Genomic DNA, 17,879 nt, shown 5'->3' on the forward strand with positions numbered 1-17,879 from the left:
CTGGCTGCCAAATTGCACTAGACAACACTGGCACTCACCACCGGCCTGAAGGGAGGCCCCAAGCTCATCCTTCCACTGGCTTAATCTGGAAAATGAAGGTGGGACACAAAACCCCAATTCACTGCCACCCCTGGGCCTACTTGACCACACCCTCCATCCACCCTGGGGCCCAAATTCCAGCTCTGCACTCACCTGTTCTGCAATAAGGGTAGGCATTCCACGCTTTTTCATGTATATTCAGGGCTCCCTCCGGGGCCAGCATTCGAACAAATGTGGGCACTTTGCTGTAGTGAGAAAAGGGTTATGAAGAGAAACAGAGGAGAGAGTTAGAAGACAATGGGCTAAGGACTTCCCTGGTGGCACAGAGGTTAAGAATCTGCCTGTCAAGACAGGGGACATGGGTTCGAGCCCCGGTCCGGGAAGATCCCACATGCCGTGGAGCAACTAAGCCCGTGCGCCACAACTACTGAGCCTGATCACCTAGAGCCCGTGCTCTGCAATAAGAGAAGCCACCACAATGAGAACCCCGCGCACCACGACGAAGAGTAGCCCCCGCTCGCCACAACTAGAGAAAGCCCGTGTGCAGCAACAAAGACCCAACACAGCCAAAAATAAATAAATAAATAAATAATAATAAAAAAAAAGAAGACAATGGGCTTCTACTGCACATTGTCCAGGCTGCAGCTCCAGCTTCTTTGTGGGGAGTTGACACGCAAGTTCCCCTGAGACCAGCAGGTTACTCTGTGTGTGAAAAGCCACCTGTCAGAGCCTGACACCCCAGCTCAGCTGGCTACTAACATCCAGCCGCAACTTGGCCCCCTACCCTCCAGGAACAGGACAGCAGGTGAGGCCCCGGGCTACCGGCCACGGCTTATCAGTCCTTACGCTATCATTACGCACTCTTCCAGAGCTCACTGGGCCCAGGGCATGGTACTACACGTTGCAAGGATGAGATGTCTTCAAGAGTGGACCAGAGTGACTGGCTGACTAACCTGGAATATGGGATCCAAGATGACTTGATCTCCTAGGGTCAGTTCTGGGCAGCCAGGAGGGCCTCAGGGCCATCTGCCTCCCAGGACAAAATATTTTCTTCCATTCAATTCTTATCTCAGGTTACAGAGCAGCAGGTACCCTATGAGCTCTTTTTGTTTCTTTTATTTAAAAAAAGGTATGTGTGTTCCTCTGCCTCAGCTTTTAACTGGTAATCTACGCAGTCTTAGCAGGCTCCAACAACCTCATCAGCTTAGTGCCTGACGCCTAAGAAAAAGAGCTACCTCCAGGACACAGCTAACTCGGAACACACAGAGCAGCCCACTGAGATCCACTCACTCTTGGCCACACTCATTCAGGTACGTACTTCTATGAGTTAGGCACCACGATGCATGTAGGAATCACACAGACATGGCTCCTGCCCTCAGGGAACTTCCGTTCTAGTGAGGAGTGGAACTAACCAGGCAGAGCACTGTGAGAACACGGTGCATGGGGAGGCTCCCCAGGGAAAGGAAAGTTTACACCGAGTAGCGAGTGGGTAGGACTGAGCTAGACAAGAGGACGGAAGTGGGGTGGGAAAAGCTGGGGGGAAGAGAGAAGTTCAGAGTAGCTGGTGTAAGGTATGAGGTGAGGAATACAGGAGAACAAGCAGAGGCTGGGTTATAAAAGATCTTGTAGCTGCAACAAAGAGGATGGACTTTATCCCGAAGGCAAAGGGCCATCTATAGCTTCTAAGCTAGGGAGCAACAGATCTTCTGGACAGAACGCTTGGAGCTGTGCAGAGAAGTGGAAAGCATGGAGACCAGTTAGGAGATGCTGTGATAATCCAGACAAGAGATGATGGAAGGAAATGGAAACGCTGGAGATAACCAAGGAGATGGACTCAAAAGGACTTGATGAGGGACTTCCCTGGTGGTCCAGTGCTAAAGAATCCGCCTTACAATACAGGGGACACAGGTTCGACCTGTGGTCAGGGAACTAAGATCCCACATGCCGTGGGGCAACTAAGCCCACGCACCACAACTACTGAGCTCCTGAGCCTCAAATAGAGAGTCCGTGTGCGGCAAACTACAGAGCCCACATGCTCTGGAACCCATGCGCCACAACTAGAGAGAGAAAAACCTGAACGCTGCAACTAGAGAGAAGTTCGTGTGCCGCAGTGAGAGATCCCGCATGCCTCAATAAAGATCCCGCGTGACGCAACTAAGACCCAATGCAGCCAAAAATAAAATAAAATAAATAAATAATAAATAAATCTTTTTTTAAAAAAAAAGGACTTGATAAGACGAATAAGGAAGAGGGTGTTGTGAATCCATGGTTTCCGATTTGGGACAACTAACGGCTTTGGTCCTCATGAGGGGAGGTGGTCATGGCATTCAACACTGTTGGTTTTCTTTTCTTTACTGTTGGTTTTCTTTTCTTTTCTTGGCAACTGGGTGTTTTGGGGTTAAGAGTAGTGGTAGGTAGCAGTTCAAAGTTTCCACCCTCTCCATAAGGGAGAAGGTGAGACATGTCCCACCCTCCATATGTACAGAGACCTCCTCTCTGCCACTTTGGCTGGACCAGCTGAGTCTTGAGGAACCAACTGGCCCCTGCTACCAGCCTCACTATCTCTTTTCAAAGTTCTCTTTAAAAAATACAAATGTGCTGTGGGGAAAGTGTGTCTTTTTTAAACTAATTAATTAATTTTTGTTTGCGCTGGGTCTTCGTTGCTGCGCGCAGGCTTTCTCTAGCTGCGGTGAGCGGGGGCAACTCTTTGTTGTGCTGCGCGGGCTTCTCATTGCAGTGGCTTCTCCTGTTGCGGAGCACGGGCTCTAGGTTCGCAGGCTTCAGTAGCTGTGGCACAAGGGCTTCAGTAGTTGTGGCCTGCGCGTTCTAGAGTGCAGGCTCAGTAGTTGTGGCACAGGGTTTAGTCGCTCCACGGCAATGTGGGATCTCCCCAGCCCAGGGCTCGAACCCATGTTCCCTGCAATTAGCAGGCGGATTCTTAACCACTGCGCCACAGGGGAAGCCCCAGAAGGTGTGTCTTAAGCCTTATTCTAATCAACAGTTAATGGCTCAGTAAGTATTGGCTGGCAGTCAACTCAGAGGAGGACGAGGAGAAGGCATGGAGGGAAAAGAGCACAATGTCAAGGAAATGGGATCCTGGTGAGTTTTTTTGTTTTGTTTTGTTTTTTTAACTTTTTGACCACACCACGCAGCATGTGGGATCTTAGTTCCCCGACCAGGGATCAAACCCGTGCCCCCTGCAGTGGAAGAAGGGAGTCTTAATCATTGGACCACCAGGAAGTCCTTTGATGAGATTTTTTTCCCCACTTCAGTGTTGTTCTCTTCCTGGCTCTGGCACTCACAAAATCCTGGACCCCTCTGGGCTGGCACTTTTACATCCCTAGATCAGCAGACTACATTAAATCAGCCAGTTTACCAAATGAAAATGAAACTGCTTTGCTCAGTTTAACTGACTAGAGATTAAGGTTCAGGTTTAAGTTGCACAACAATGTGAATGTTACTTAATGCCACTGAACTTAAAAATGGTGGGACTTCCCTGGTGGCACAATGGATAAGACTCCGTGCTCCCAATGCAGGGGGCCCAGGTTCGAGCCCTGGTCCGGGAACCAAATCCCACATGCATGCCACAACTAAGGAGCCTGCCTGCCGCAACTAAGATCCAGTGCAACCAGATAAATAAATAAGTAAATATTTTTTAAGAAATGGTAAGAATGGTGAATTTTGTGTTATGTACAATTTACCACAATTAAAAAAAATAGCAGGTTTATTTTTTCCAGTACTGGGTAGTTTCTAAAACTAGATTGATTCAATTTCCATTCAAGCTGGTGTATGTTTACCATGGCTTTCAATGTCCTTTGGGCCAGCTTACAGTTTACTGAAACATTACTGTCTTGGTTAGGGATTCAGCAATTGTATGGTTTGCAATGGATTTTGGTACACCAATCAGTTCAAGCCATACTCTTAAATACTTATGCCTTTGATCCAAAGAGAGGTACCAAAATTTCTCCAGTAGCTGATTTCACAATATCAGAATTTAAAATACTACCTGACCCCACAATTCTACTTGTAGGAACATTTACTATAGATTTACACACATTGGGTACATCAAAAGATTTGTGCAGAAGAAGTTTTAGTGGAGTACTGTATGTAAACATCTGGAAATGACTGTAAATATACATCAAGAGAAGACTGGTGAAACAACTTCTAGCACATTTGTTTAAAGATACGACGTGTGGGCTTCCCTGGTGGCGCAGTGGTTGAGAGTCCACCTGCCGATGCAGGGGACACGGGTTTGTGCCCCGGTCCAGGAAGACCCCACATGCCGCGGAGCGGCTGGGCCCGTGAGCCATGGCCGCTGAGCCTGTGCATCCACGGGAGAGGCCACAACAGTGAGAGGCCCGCGTACCGCAAAAAATAAATAAAATAAAAATAAAGAATAATAATAAAAACAAACAACCCTTTAAATGAGCAAAGAAGAACTACCTCTACCTACTCTCACAGGTGAAGCAACTCGATCAACCAGCTAACAACTCAGAAAACACCCCGAATGATCCGCTGTCTCCACTTTGATACCAGGACGCCTTCGCTCTGCCGCGCAGCCACCTACCTCTGTAAGTGGTAGATCTTGTGCGTGTACTGGCCTTTCTCGCCGTCCTTTTCATAGGGCTCATTCACCAGGACCTCCACACCTTCACCACCACCCGTTTCATTTTTGCTGGCCTCAGCCACAGAGTACAGCTGCCCTACTTGATACTGAAGAAACAGAGAGACGCGAGTTACTGCCAACGCAGAATCTTCTCAATGGCTGCACACAGTCCAGTTGCCAGAACTGTCCAATTAGATCGCTCTGGGACCCCCTGATCCGGGAGCTCATCCCGCAGTTTCTCATGTGGCCTTGCCCAAATCCACCGAGAGCCACTAAGAAAAGCTGCTCCGTGGCCTCTCTTTAGCCATCAGGTGTGTTTAATTTCATCTTTCCCATTTTCACATCCTACTTCAAGGCTTCAGGAGGCAGGTGAATATGCTTAATCTCACACCACTATCCAGAAAATAGAGTCCAAGGTAGTTTTTGCCCTGGACCTGCCTTTGGTCCCAGATCCCCAAACAAGATCTGGGTTGGTTGTTAGAAATCTCTTTATCCCATTCATTTAAACAGGTCCTAAGACATGACTTCTTGTAAAGAAAGGTACCCAGTGCACTGTGAAATCCACAACCCCTGCTATAAAACTGGCTCATCGGGACTTTGCTGGTGGCGCAGTGGTTGAGAGTCCGCCTGCCGATGCAGGGGACACGGGTTCGTGCCCCGGTCCAGGAAGATCCCATGTGCCGCAGAGCGGCTGGGCCCGTGAGCCATGGCCGCTGAGCCTGCACGTCCGGAGCCTGTGCTCCTCAATGGGAGAGGCCACAACAGTGAGAGGCCTGCGTACTGGAAAAAAAAAAAAAAAAAAAAAACTGGCTCATCTACTTGTTTCTTCTCCAGCGTTGGGCCCCTCCTCACCCTGCCAGCAGCTCCCAGAGCAGTCCTGCAGGCAACCAAACCTCCTGAGGCTTTCCTGCTTCCTGGGGCTGAAGCAGGCACCCTGCTTCCCGTATTAGACAGCACAGATTCCTACCCCACAGTGCTGGCTGGGCGCACCCTCTATGTTGGCACTTACTAGATGGCCAAAGCCTAGTTTTCCTTTATTTGGGTCACATGCCACCCTATCAAGTCACCAGTCAAGATCACTGGCCTCCTCTGATCCCTCAAGACAACTCAGTATTAGGGCCAATGACCTGGGCAGTGCCCAGGCCTGGCCCTTCTGCTCCCTTCTCTCTGAGGGAAGCTGTCTAGAGGGAAAAATGAGGTGAAAAGAGAATGAACGCAATCATTAAGAAGGGAAGTTACGCCTATACCAAAGGATGCATCTTCCCTATCACGGCCAATGCCACCAGGCACAACAGTTTAGGGAGTATGAGAAAAAGAAACTGGATTATAGTTTGGGGAGGGGTGGGGATCGATTTTCCTCACCCTCCACGCCCCTTCCCCAAGCTCCTGGTACTCTCAGGAGTGAAAGACAAAGGTCGTTTTCCCTTTGAGGCCTGCTCTACCCGGCAGCCTCCTAAGCACCACAGAGACGTTTCTGGGCAAACATGGAAGGAGGTGAGGCAGCTCACCAGGACAATTCACTGCTCACCACGAAGCTGAAAGAGCCCTAACTTCCAAAGCAAAAACGCAGTGCAGGATGCCAAGGAAAGGCCCAGGCAAACCGTCAAGGCTGGGTTAATCCTGTAAAGAGGAACATCTGGGTGAGAGCCAGTCACCTTGACCTTGCTAATCCAGAGCAACATCAGGGCTGCCTCAATGCCCCCAGGGAGCCCCAAGCTGTCCCTCTGCCTTTCCAAGTCCACCCCCTAACAGAGGCACACATGAAATCCCCTATCAAGTGGGTCAGGGTTTGGCTGAGCCAGGGGTTCCTAGGAGGCAGCAGTAATTCTGTTTCAGAGAAAAGTCATAAGAACATCTAACCACTGACTCAGCAGTCCTAAAGGGAAGGGGAGGCCGGTTTTACCAGGCCGGTGGAGGAGACTGGGGGGCCGGCTGGTGGTGCTGCTTGGGGAGGGGCCCCGGCAGAGACTAATCCCCTTCATTTGGTTCCTCTTCAGCTGCAGGAATCAGAGGGCAGGCTCTAAGAGGATCAGTGTGTTGGGCTGGCATCTTCCCCTTTTAATCTCTCTTGATATTCTGATCCTTTAATCCCAATGAGACATGTAAGGCAGTTTTGTTAATCCTAAGGGGTGAATAAGACTAGCCTCCACAAGCTACAAGTGAGGGACACTCTTCATGTCAGAGGGTTCCCTTTGGCACCATGGCTCTGCACCCTGGGAAAGCAGAAAGCAGCCAGACTCAGATGGGGTAGAGATGGGGGATGGGGATCAGAACATTAAATCAGATAAAGAGCCCCAAGGAGACGAGGATTCCAGCCTCCTCTGGCCCAGGACAGTGCTCCCTGCCCTGGAGATCTGCTCCCTTGTTCCCAAGAAAGAAGACAGCTAAGGAAAACAGAGACTCCACCACTTTGGCAATCTGGGAGTGGGAGCCCAGGAAGATGTAGTGGGTGCGCCTGAAACATGTCATGAAAAACAGCACAGCTGTTGGTCCCACCCCCGTGGACCTGCCAGCCCAGGCACCAAAGGGGCCTGGTGCCATGCATCTCTGGAAATGAGAAGTAAAACAGCCCTACCCACGGTAGGGGGAAAAGGCGGCCCGAACTGAGCAAGGAACCACTGGCGGACACACCACGTTAAACAGCCAGGGCTCTCTTGCTTCGCTGCAGAACGTCCAGAAACCCTGCACAGTGAGTATTAGGCCAAAGGCTCTGGCCAGCCAGAAGCTGATTTTACCCCAAAACATTGATTCAAGCCATCAGGATGGTCATAAAGACAGGGGCTTCTCTATTCTCTTTTCATTCCCCTTCCAAATCAGAAAGCTCTGAGGGCCTCCAATTGGGAAGTGAATCCAACAGCCACATGACACTGGGCTGTTCCCATGGGAACCGTTAGTCAGGATGGGTTATCGATAAAGACTCTGAGAAGGCTGGTCATTACTTATCTCTTCTTTGGCTTCCGCATTCAAGATTTTCTGATCTCCTGGAACCAAGGTTCAAGCCATCAAAAGAGCAGCTCCTGCTTCAACCCTGCACAGGCCAAGCACTGCTTTCTCATCAGTGGTTTATGGCTGAGAATGCGTTGACCATCACCAGGCTTACAGGTGAATCGTAACCAGTGCTGACTTCCCAAGCTTCTGCTTTCAGGCTCAGTTCACCCCACAATTTCCTCAATGCTCCAAAAACAAACAACCACAAACTGAAAACCGCCAATTGTGGACGCTCTCAAGGTGAGTTCCCCTTTCCCTCCATGCTTGGCTCCACCATAAGCAATCAGCCAAGAGGTGCCCCCGGACAGTGCTGGCCCTACTGGGTCTGCCACACCTCCCAGAGACACTCCCACCTGTCATTCCATCAAGAAACTCCCTGCAGGGGCTTCCCTGGCGGCGCAGTGGTTGAGAATCCGCCTGCCAATGCAGGGGACACAGGTTCGAGCCCTGGTCCAGGAAGATCCCACATGCCACGGAGCAACTAAGCCCACGTGCCACAACTACTGAAGCCCACACGCCTAGAGCCCATAGTCCGCAACAAGAGAAGCCACCACAATGAGAAGCCCACGCACAACGAAGAGTAGCCCCTGCTCGCCGCAACTAGAGAAAGCCCGCGCGCAGCAGCGAAGACCCAACACAGCCATAAATAAATAAATTAATTAATTAAAAAAAAAAGAAACTCCCTGTAAAAATGATCCACTTCACCCCTAAACACCACTTTGAGGTACTCCTGAACTCCTGGGGAACATCTTCCTCTCTGAGGTGTGGGATCCTCCTGTACAGCAGAGAGAGAGGCATAGGACCCCCAAGTTTCAGGGCAAGTAGTGTGCTGGGCCTTCCTGCTTGGCCTCCTGGTTTGGAAAATCATCACTTGCTGTTTTTTCATAAAGAGAGCAAGGACCCCAAAGGAGATGGGTTAGCAGGGCTCCCCCAAGCCAACAGCTCTCAGCCCAAGCCCGTGGTTCCCAGGCCCCATGTACATCTCAGGGGCCTCCAGGGATCGCAGCATCTACCCAGCTATCCCCTTCCCCAGCTTCCCCAGTCTCATTTCTCTTATCCTCCTTTCCCAGAACTCCCACATCACGTTCGAGGCCCACCCTGACCCCTCCCCCAGGTCTCCACAGCTCTTAACAGATGTACAGCCCACCACCAGAGACAATCCTCTGGGGGGCCAATGCCTGCCGACCCTCTTTGGGCGCCAAGAAGCCATTTGTCTCATCTCAAGTGTGCTGTGGGCTCTGTTGGCCTGATCTCAGTTTTCAAAGGTCCATTTCATATTTGGAACAGGGTGGAAGTTATCACAAGAGCTGACACTGCAGGAAAGAGGGCGACTGAGGGCACCATACTGGCTGAGCAGCTTCACCCAAAGTCAAGCTTAACTGAAAGCTGAGGGGCCTGTGGATTCCAAAGGGAGCAAAGAACAAGGCTGAACTGGGAGAGGAGAGTGAAGGAAGTTCAGAGAAAGGGCAGGACGAGGGCGGCTCTGTGACAGCCTTCTGCTGTCCCAGAGACCAACTCTGAGTCAGCACGGCCTATGAACCTTCTTGTGGCAAATCCTGCCAGATCCCTATACACAGGAACGTCAGGCCCAAGAACCATAAAAGGACAGAGGGCAAGCCAAGCCCATCTGTCATTCCCTGCCCTCCGTGAAAGAAGGGTTCTGGGCCTCGGTCTTCCTAGCAGTCACCTAGAGTATGGCTAGGAAGGGCCTCAGAGATTTCCAGTCCTGCTGGTTTGTCACACAACCAGAGAGAGCCAGGCACACTTCCCTGTTGAGTCACAGAGGTCCCAGAAATGCACGTACTTCATCCCCTCAGTAACATGTCCCCAAACAGGCTGAGTTCTAGCAGGTAACAGGGGCTGGTTTAGTGTCTATTCAAAGTTATCTCGCTGGTCAACAGCTTGAGGCAGGTTGAACATAGTTGGTCAGATACATAAGCGCCCTCCTTCAACAGAAAATTGCACCAGGAAAATTCACATCGAGTACTGGTTATCTCTATGCTAGAACAAACATGAAAACCACAAGAAGATACTAGCGTGGGCCGCCAGGAGCCCGACTGAGCTAAGGGTCACAAGCAAGTATATCCAACTATGAATAAAAAGAAGAAAAAGGACTTACCTCTTCTACAGACACAGGTAGGATGACTCGACTGCAAGAGAGGGAAAAGAGTATCAACTTCAGGCTCTGAAACCTGCTCTTAAAGCATCATCTTAGAATGGTATTAAATGTTTTGTTGCACGTGACGCTACACTCGCTGTCAAAAACCCAGCAGAGAATGGCCCCGAGTGCTTCAAGGCTACGACCCTCTGTCCCTTCTGGCACTTCATTTAGAACCCTGTGATTCGGTGCAAACCTGTCCCCTCACCAGCTACTTCCCAGGCCTCTGACTCACATTTGGAGCTGTCTTCTTCTCCCTCTCTCCCACTCATATCTTCCCCAACAAAACTCGCCAATGGGTCTACCTCTCTCCGTTAACATAGGAGGTTGATACAGGAGGACTCACCCCTGCAAACTCCGAAGCCAAGATGAGGATTCAGACCCAAAGAAGCAGGTCCTGGGGATTTACTTCTGTGGACCCAGCCTCCCAACAACAGCCCTCAAGGTGAAAGGCTAGGGAGGGGCCAAGCTCCTTGGAGGATTAATCACCCTAAGAGCACGCACCAACCATCTCTGCTCTGGGGTCACATATTACAGTACAAGCTACTACCACAAAGCCATCAGGAGAGGACACCTAACTTATGTCCTGACCTCCAGAAGCTGTCCAAAGACACCCCAACTGATCACTTTCTTTTCCTTCTCCATTTCAATGACTACCAATTGTTGGAGGTACCACCAATCAATCACCTGATGGAGAAGCCATGGCCAGCAAAGTCCCATACTGGTCAGAACTCCACACACAGAGGTGTGAGGGCCAGCGGCCCTTCTCTGGGTGGCTTACATTTGTAATGCAGAGCAATGGCCAACCCCCAGCTCAAAACTGTGAGGTCAGAGAGCTGAGACAAAAACGCTTGGTTGGGGCTTCCCTGGTGGCACAGTGGTTGAAGGTCCGCCTGCCGATGCAGGGGACACGGGTTCGTGCCCCGGTCCGGGAAGATCCCACATGCCGCGGAGCGGCTGGGCCCGTAAGCCATGGCTGCTGGGCCTGCGCGTCCGGAGCCTGTGCTCTGCGACAGGAGAGGCCACAGCGGTGAGAGGCCCGCATACCGCAAAAACAAAAAACAAAAACCAAAACGCTTAGTTGTATTCCTACGAATCAAGTCAGCTCCCAAGCTTAGATTCTCAGTTCCCAGACCCTAGGTGGAACCCCCTGGAGCCTCCTGCATCTTGCATGCTTGGTGAAGCACGTGCTGCTATGCTCTCCTTTCTATGCAGTGGTCCTGCCAATTGGGATCCTTGCTCCAGGCTGGTAAAGAGCCTGCTCACTAGTTTCTAGTCCCACAAAGGTCCCCAGATAGCAAGAGACACCCAGAGGGATCTGAGAAAAACTTCACACTCAAGGCAAGGCACAGAGCAGAAAAGTAGCAGGAAAAACAAAATGGGCTCCAAGTCTCTACTGCCTGCTAACTCCCCTTCCTCCAGAATGACTCAAATAATGTAAATCCTGCAGGTTACTGGATGCTGCCACTAATGTTGTCCTCCCATTAGAGAAAGCCAACAGTGCAGAAAAATACTTCCAACTTGGAGGCCACAATTTCTGCACCCTCAGGAGAAACTTCCTAGAAAACAATAAGCCTTTTATCTTCAAGAACAGCAGTAAAAATCACATCCAAGAATTTGCAGAAATCAAATCAAGGAGAATCCTGTTACAGGAAGTGTCAGAAAAATCAACAGGGACAAACTTCAGACCCTGGGCAGGCGGTTAAGTCTCCCCCAAAAAGAGATGGGCATCAGCCAGTTCCCGACAGGATGCCCTGAGGCTGCTATAGGACAGCTGCACACCCAGACATTTCTCCCTGGCTCCTTGGGAGCAAAACCACTTCAGCAGCAATAGGGTGCAATTCCAAAGGACAGGGCCACAGAGGCAGTGCGGGGCTGGGCCTGGAGCTGTGCTCACTTCAGCGTGACCTTCACTTGCACTCTTCAGAGCTGCAGCGCTGCAGCCACAGCCAGGTGTCTCCGATGCCCCCCTCTTGGTCCCCCACCCAGGGGTGCACACACACGCCCAAGCACACACAGGGCACAAGCTGGGCAGAAAGGAAACGCAGATGCCAGGCAGGCTCTGCACACCTGGCACCTTGGACCTTTCCCTGGCAGGCTTCAAGGGGTGGAGAACAAAGACTGAGAAGGGAGGACCTCTCTTCAAAACTCACTCAGAGCTCTTCTGAAGGTCCCTTCCTTTCCCTGCCTGACCCTCTTTACAAAACCTACAGGTTTCTACAGATTCTAGGATTCAACTGGGAATAGAAAAAAAAGAATCAGGAGAATGGGAAAAGTCTGTCATCTGTACAGTCAAGATTAAAATCCAAAGTGCACCATGCCCTCCTCTTGTTGGATTCCCAAGATTCTTCCTCCTCACCACACAAAACTCTGTACTCTGGCTGGATCAGCATCAGATCGGATGTCAAGAAATAGAGGTGGGGGGACTTCCCTGGCGGTCCAGTGGTTAAGACTCCGTGCTTCTACTGCAGGGGGCATGGGTCCGATCCCTGGTCGGGGAACTAAGATCCCGCATGCCGCTCAGTGTGGCCAAAAAAAAAAAAAAAAGAAAGAAAGAAATAGAGGTGGAGGGGCTTTGAAATAACACTCTTCAGATGAGGTGTCAAGCTGGGATGACACCTGGGTCTCTTCCCTTTGCTATCCAAAGCTCCACACTATGTCCAAAAGTCCTAAACACCTCCAAGGAGCAAACCAGATGGGATGGGGCAAAGTCCGTTCACTGACAAAATGGAAACAGCTCTCAGCACACCTGCCTGGCTACCAAGTGAATTCCACCAGATGCTCTCTACCTGGACACCTCCCACTTCCGGACCTTCTGGGCTTCTGGCCGAATGCTGCCCACTTGCCCTCCCCTCCAGGGAAGCACAGTTTCACTGAAAGTTCTGCACATACACATCCAATCTCTCCTCTCCCCCCACCCCCAATCTTTCCTCTTTGAAGAAGAAAAAAAAAAGTCCTAAGATGTTTACTTGGAACCATGAGCTTCAGGAATGGGTCATCTCATATTTGAAAGATTAGCAATGCGAACATCCCCACCTGTCATCCAGTCCCGTGGATTTCACGAGCAAGCCCATCTCCCTGCAACTCCTACCAGAAGTCACTCATCTCCACCGCCCATTAACTACTCAGAAACTCCCTCACTCTTCACCATTTTTCCTCAGTCAATGGCTTTATGAAAATATCAATGCCTCAGAGCAATTTCCCCATCTCTTTGCACCAAGACTGAGAATCCCCCAGAGACACGTTGGCCCTGTCCCCCACCCCAACTCCAATAACATGTATATTTACTCAAAAACATACTCTTTTTCCAAACTGTTCTCCTCCCTTTCTAACATCCTAGCTCTCTCCATCACCATAACTCCCTCATATCACTTCAGCCCCTGCCCAATATTTTTTGGACTCCTCACCCAAGTGTCTCCAAGTCCCAAGCAATCATCCTAAGCCTTTTTTCCCAAATACCTCGTCCTCTGCCCCCACCACGTGGGCACCATGTCACACCATCTGTCCCCTCTGCTATCTCCTTATACCCTTCCCCTGTCGCTCAGCCTGACGCTGACTCCCTAGTCCTTTTCCTGTGTCTACTTATCACAATCCTTCCCCTGATGCCTAAGGCAGCCACTCCTCACACCCCAGGTTGCCCTCAACACTCGGCCCCATCATCCCAACTCCATTCTTGAAGCTGTCTTATCTGATCTCCCAGGGCCCCTTGGTATTGTTCAGCCCCAAACCCCTCTCCACTCTGGCTGGCTCCCCGGCTCCCCAGCCCTGTCTGCCCTTGTCTAACCGTTCCTCAGCCACTCAGACAACTCCTCCCTCTCCGGTGGGTCCTCTCAGCCAGTCCTGCAGCTCTGGCTGGCCCCTTCCTCCCTTAGCCTCCACTCTAGGACCACCGCACATCTCATCCAGCACCCTCGATCCCCTCAGCCCCTCCTCATGCCCTGTCCGGCTCTCACTGTCCCCTTGACCTCATCTCAGGCCTGCCCGGCCCTCTTTGTCCCCTCAGCCTCTCCTCAGGCCTCTTCGGCCCTCACTGCCCCTTGGGCCCCACCTCAGGTGCTGTCCCTCCCGCTTTATCCCCGTTCGGCCCACCTCGGGCCCTGTCCGGCCCTCGCTGTCCCCTCAGCCCCTGCTGGGCCGCCCATCCAGCGCTCTCCATCCCGTCGGGCCCCGTCCGTCCTCCGCCAGGCCATCACCCTCCCTGCTCGTCATCCTCGACTCTCCCTCCCTCCTCGCTTCCGCACGGCCGGCTGGACACTCACTACTCCTTGAGCAGCACCATGTCGCTTCGCGGCTCGGCGGCTGCCCGCTGCCCGCCCAGCCTCCCGCCCGCTTCCCGACGGCCGCTCTCCCCGTGGCCCGGCCCGGCTGCCTGTGCGCCTTCGTTGTTGTCTGCTCTGTCCCCGCCGCTCTCGCTGCGGTCGCCGCGCCGGCTCCTGCCGCCCCTGCCTCGCCGCCTTCCGCGCCGCTGCCGACGCCGCCCGGAGCTCCAGTTCCGCAGCGCCGCGCGGGGGCGGGGCGTCTCTGCGGCAACCAGAGCGTCACGCGCAGCGCTGCGCGCTGACCTAAGCGCGGAGGCAGAGCCTTCCCGGGCCCGCCCCCTCCGGTCCTTAAGTGGGCCGCGGCGCTGATATCCGCGTCCGAGGTGGGTCCCGGGCGTGCGCAAGACCCGGGCAGTAGGTGGGGCCGACACCGAGGTGTGCTGCAGGGTCCTAGGGGTGACTGATTATCTGCAGGCGGAACAGATGTCCCAGTACGGCTGGGCCTCCCCGGTGGTGTGGTTTGAGATCTAGAAAGAGGTTGTGTCAAAAAATATTAATAATGGCTAAGTTTACGTGCACGTGCTCTTCCAAGGGCTTGACTCCTTACAACAGCTCTACCAGAAATGTATTATTACTGTCCACAGTGACAGGTGAGGAGGAGGCAGAGCTTAAGAGACTTGCTCAAGAAAAAAAAAAAAAAAAGAGAGAGAGACTTGCTCAAGTCCAAAACTAGCATGTGATGGGGCAGAGATTTTCACCTTAATATCTTAGTGTAATGTCTTTCTTTCTTTTTTTTTAATTCATTTTATTTATTTATTTAATTTTTTGGCTGCATGTGCTCTTCGTTGCTGCGTGCGGGCTTTCCCTAATTGCGGCGAGCAGGGGCTACTCTTCGTTGCGGTGCGCTGGCTTCTCATTGCAGTGGCTTCTCTTATTGTGGAGCTCTAGGGCTCTAGGCATGCAGGCTTCGGTAGTTGTGGCATGAGGGCTCAGTAGTTGTGGCTCGTGGGCTTAGTTGCTCCACGGCATGTGGGATCTTCCTGGACCAGGGCTCAAACCCGTGTCCCCTGCGTTGGCAGGCGGATTCTTAACCACTGTGCCACCAAGGAAGTCCTTAGTGTAATGTCTTTCATCCAAAAAGTATTTGCTAAGTGCCTGCTGTGTATCAAATTCTGTGCTTTTCTGTTGGTGGGAATGTAAACTGATACAGCCACTATGGAGAACAGTATGGAGGTTCCTTAACAAACTAAAAATAGAACTACCATAGGACCCAGCAATCCCACTACTGGGCATATACCCTGAGAAAACCAGAAGAGGGAGACACAAGAGGGAGGGGATATGGGGATATATGTATACATATAGCTGATTCACTTTGTTATACAGCAGAAACTAACGCAGCATTGTAAAGCAATTATACTCCAATAAAGATGTTAAAAAAATTATCATCACAAAAAGATGAAAAAAAAAGGAGCTACCTATGTGAGGTAATGGATGTGTTAATTATTTTGATCTTGGTAATTGTTCCATTTTATTCCATGAGTGTGTGTGTGTGTATGTATATATATATATTCATCTCATTGTAGACTTTAAATATATACAATTATATCAATATTTGTGAAATATTCATCAATAAAGTCAGAAAAAAATGAAAAAAAAATCTGTGCTTTTGTTGAGTGAGCAAGTCAGATACCATCTAGCCCTGAGGGAGCTCAAGGTCAAGTGGGGGGGCTAGGTGGAGGGACAGCTAGGCAGTTAGGATGAAAAGGACTGTGAGAGGTGAAACACAGGTTTGGTGGCATTACACCCAGGAAGTGTAGTCAGCAAAGGCATTCTGGAGGAAGAGGTTCTAAGCTGAGCTCTTCAGGGGGCTGGGAGGGGAAGAGGTATCAGGCAGAGTTAATGCAAAGGCTGGGGCGCAGAGGGCCAGCATGTGCTCTAGGGGAACTGAGAGAGGTGACTGGGACATAAAGCTTGGGGGCTGAGGAGCTGTAGGAGATGGGAGTGGGGAGAGGGTTGGGGCCAGAGTATGCAGCTCCTGGGGGTGATAAGGTGTTTGTAGTCCATCCTCAGGGCATGGGCTGGCATCTACGGTTTTTTATGCAGCTCTGGCGTTTGAAGGCTCACTCTAAGAGCTGAGTGAAAAGGGGACTGAGGGAAACAGAGCAGAGGCAGGGAGACTGGTGAGGAGGCCTCTGCAGAAGTCCAGGCAGAGTTGGACTAGGACAGTGGTGGGATAAGGGGGGAAAAAAAAGAGAGATGGAGGACTTCCCTCGTGGCGCAGTGGTTAAGAATCCGCCTGCCAATGCAGGGGACAAGGGTTCAATCCCTGGTCCGGGAAGATCCCACATGCCGTGGAGCAACTAAGCTCATGTGCCACAGCTACTGAAGCCCACGCACCTAGAGCCCGTGCTCCACAACAAGAGAAGCCACCGCAATGAGAAGCCCGCGCACCGCAACAAAGAGTAGCCCCCGCTCGTGGCAACAAGAGAAAGCCCGTGTGCAGCAACGAAGACCCAACGCAGCCAAAAATAAAATAAATAGATAAATATTTTTTTTAAAAAAAAGAGAGAGAGGAGAAAGAGAGAGAGAGAGAGATGGATTTAGGAGCTACTCAGGTAAAATCAGCAAGACTTATTGACTAATTGGCTGAGAGAGTGAGAGCGAGAAGGGAAGAGCAAAAACTTCCCGGATTTCTAGCCTGGGAGACTGGGTGGACGGCACTCCTTCAGGAAAACACAGGGAAGGCAGATTTGCACAGGGGAAGACAATGGCTGAAACGGAGCAGGACCCTGTGGGGCCCTCCCAGGTACAAATCCTTTCTGTGTCCCTCATTTCCAGTTTGTAAGAAATAGGCGTCACTCAGCCTCCATGACCTTCCCTGAGTTCCGAAGGGCATATTCAAACAGTTGCTATCCAGGGAAGGGAGGGAATACAGAAACAGAGGAGCAGAATACATAACAATATCTTTGATATTCGGCTGGAACTAAGGCCCCCACCCAGCTGGAGGATGCTAACTTCAGCCTGGGCACAAGATTCTTGGAACACCACCCTGTTACCTCACCACCAGCCAGTCAAAAGAAAGTCACACACCCTGCAGCCCTCACCCCAAATTTTGCCTATAAAAAGTTTTCCCTGAAAACCATTGGGGAGTTCTGGGTTTTTGAGCATGAGCCACCTGTTCTCCTTGCTTGGTCCTGCAATAAACCTTTCTCTGCTCCAGACTCCACGGTTTGGCCTCCCTGTGCGTTGGGCACATGAACTCCAGTGATGGACTCAAGGGGCACCGAGGTGATCGTGAGTGGGCTGCACGAGATAGAAAATTGGGAAAGGAGGATGGAGCAGGTGGCTATATTGCCGTCGAGCTATAACTGGCGCCCCAGGACAGCCCTGATTATTGCACATGTTGGCCATCAAATCCTAGAGTTGGAGTACGGACTGCCCCAGAAATCCAAGCCCAACGCCCTCGGGGAAAGGCCAAGAGAGGCGACATTAGGACCCAAAGTCCAAGATCAAGTGAGCGGCCTGGACCCTGGTCCCCTGACCTCCCAGAATAGGGTTTTTCTCCTACGTAATATCAATACAGTAAATCTTTTTTTTTTTTTTAATTTATTTATTTTTGGCTGTGTTGGGTCTTCGTTGCTGTGCCTGGGCTTTCTCTAGTTGTGGTGAGAGGGGGCTACTCTTTGTCGCAACGCACGGGCTTCTCGTTGCAGTGGCTTCTCCTGTTGCAGAGCACGGGCTCTAGGTGCACAGGCTTCAGTAGTTGTTGTGCATGGGCTTCAATAGTTGTGGCTCGCGGGCTCTAGAGCACAGGCTCAGTAGTTGTGGC

General features: G+C 51.3%; 1 protein-coding gene across 2 annotated transcripts in view; it reads right to left on the bottom strand.

The window, feature by feature from the left end:
• Window positions 1–14,305, bottom strand: part of PITPNA (phosphatidylinositol transfer protein alpha) — a 40,880-nt gene extending 26,575 nt beyond the window's left edge. The window contains exons 1-4 of one of the 2 annotated variants that reach the window (XM_027130588.1): window positions 14,051–14,305; window positions 9,753–9,783; window positions 4,607–4,752; window positions 193–284 (exon numbers count right to left, since the gene is read on the bottom strand). In XM_027130588.1, the coding sequence (XP_026986389.1) occupies window positions 193–284; window positions 4,607–4,752; window positions 9,753–9,783; window positions 14,051–14,070 (289 nt within the window). In that variant the 5' untranslated portion in view covers window positions 14,071–14,305. Of the gene's footprint in view, window positions 1–192; window positions 285–4,606; window positions 4,753–9,752; window positions 9,784–13,880; window positions 14,016–14,050 lie in introns of those variants that run through there. The other variant, XM_027130587.1, reaches the window with a different exon arrangement.
• Window positions 14,306–17,879: the final 3,574 nt, after the last annotated feature.

The sequence above is a fragment of the Aethalodelphis obliquidens genome, unplaced genomic scaffold (assembly GCF_003676395.1).
Source record: "Aethalodelphis obliquidens isolate GAN/ISIS:26980383/991018 unplaced genomic scaffold, ASM367639v1 scaffold38, whole genome shotgun sequence".
NCBI lineage: Eukaryota > Metazoa > Chordata > Mammalia > Artiodactyla > Delphinidae > Aethalodelphis > Aethalodelphis obliquidens.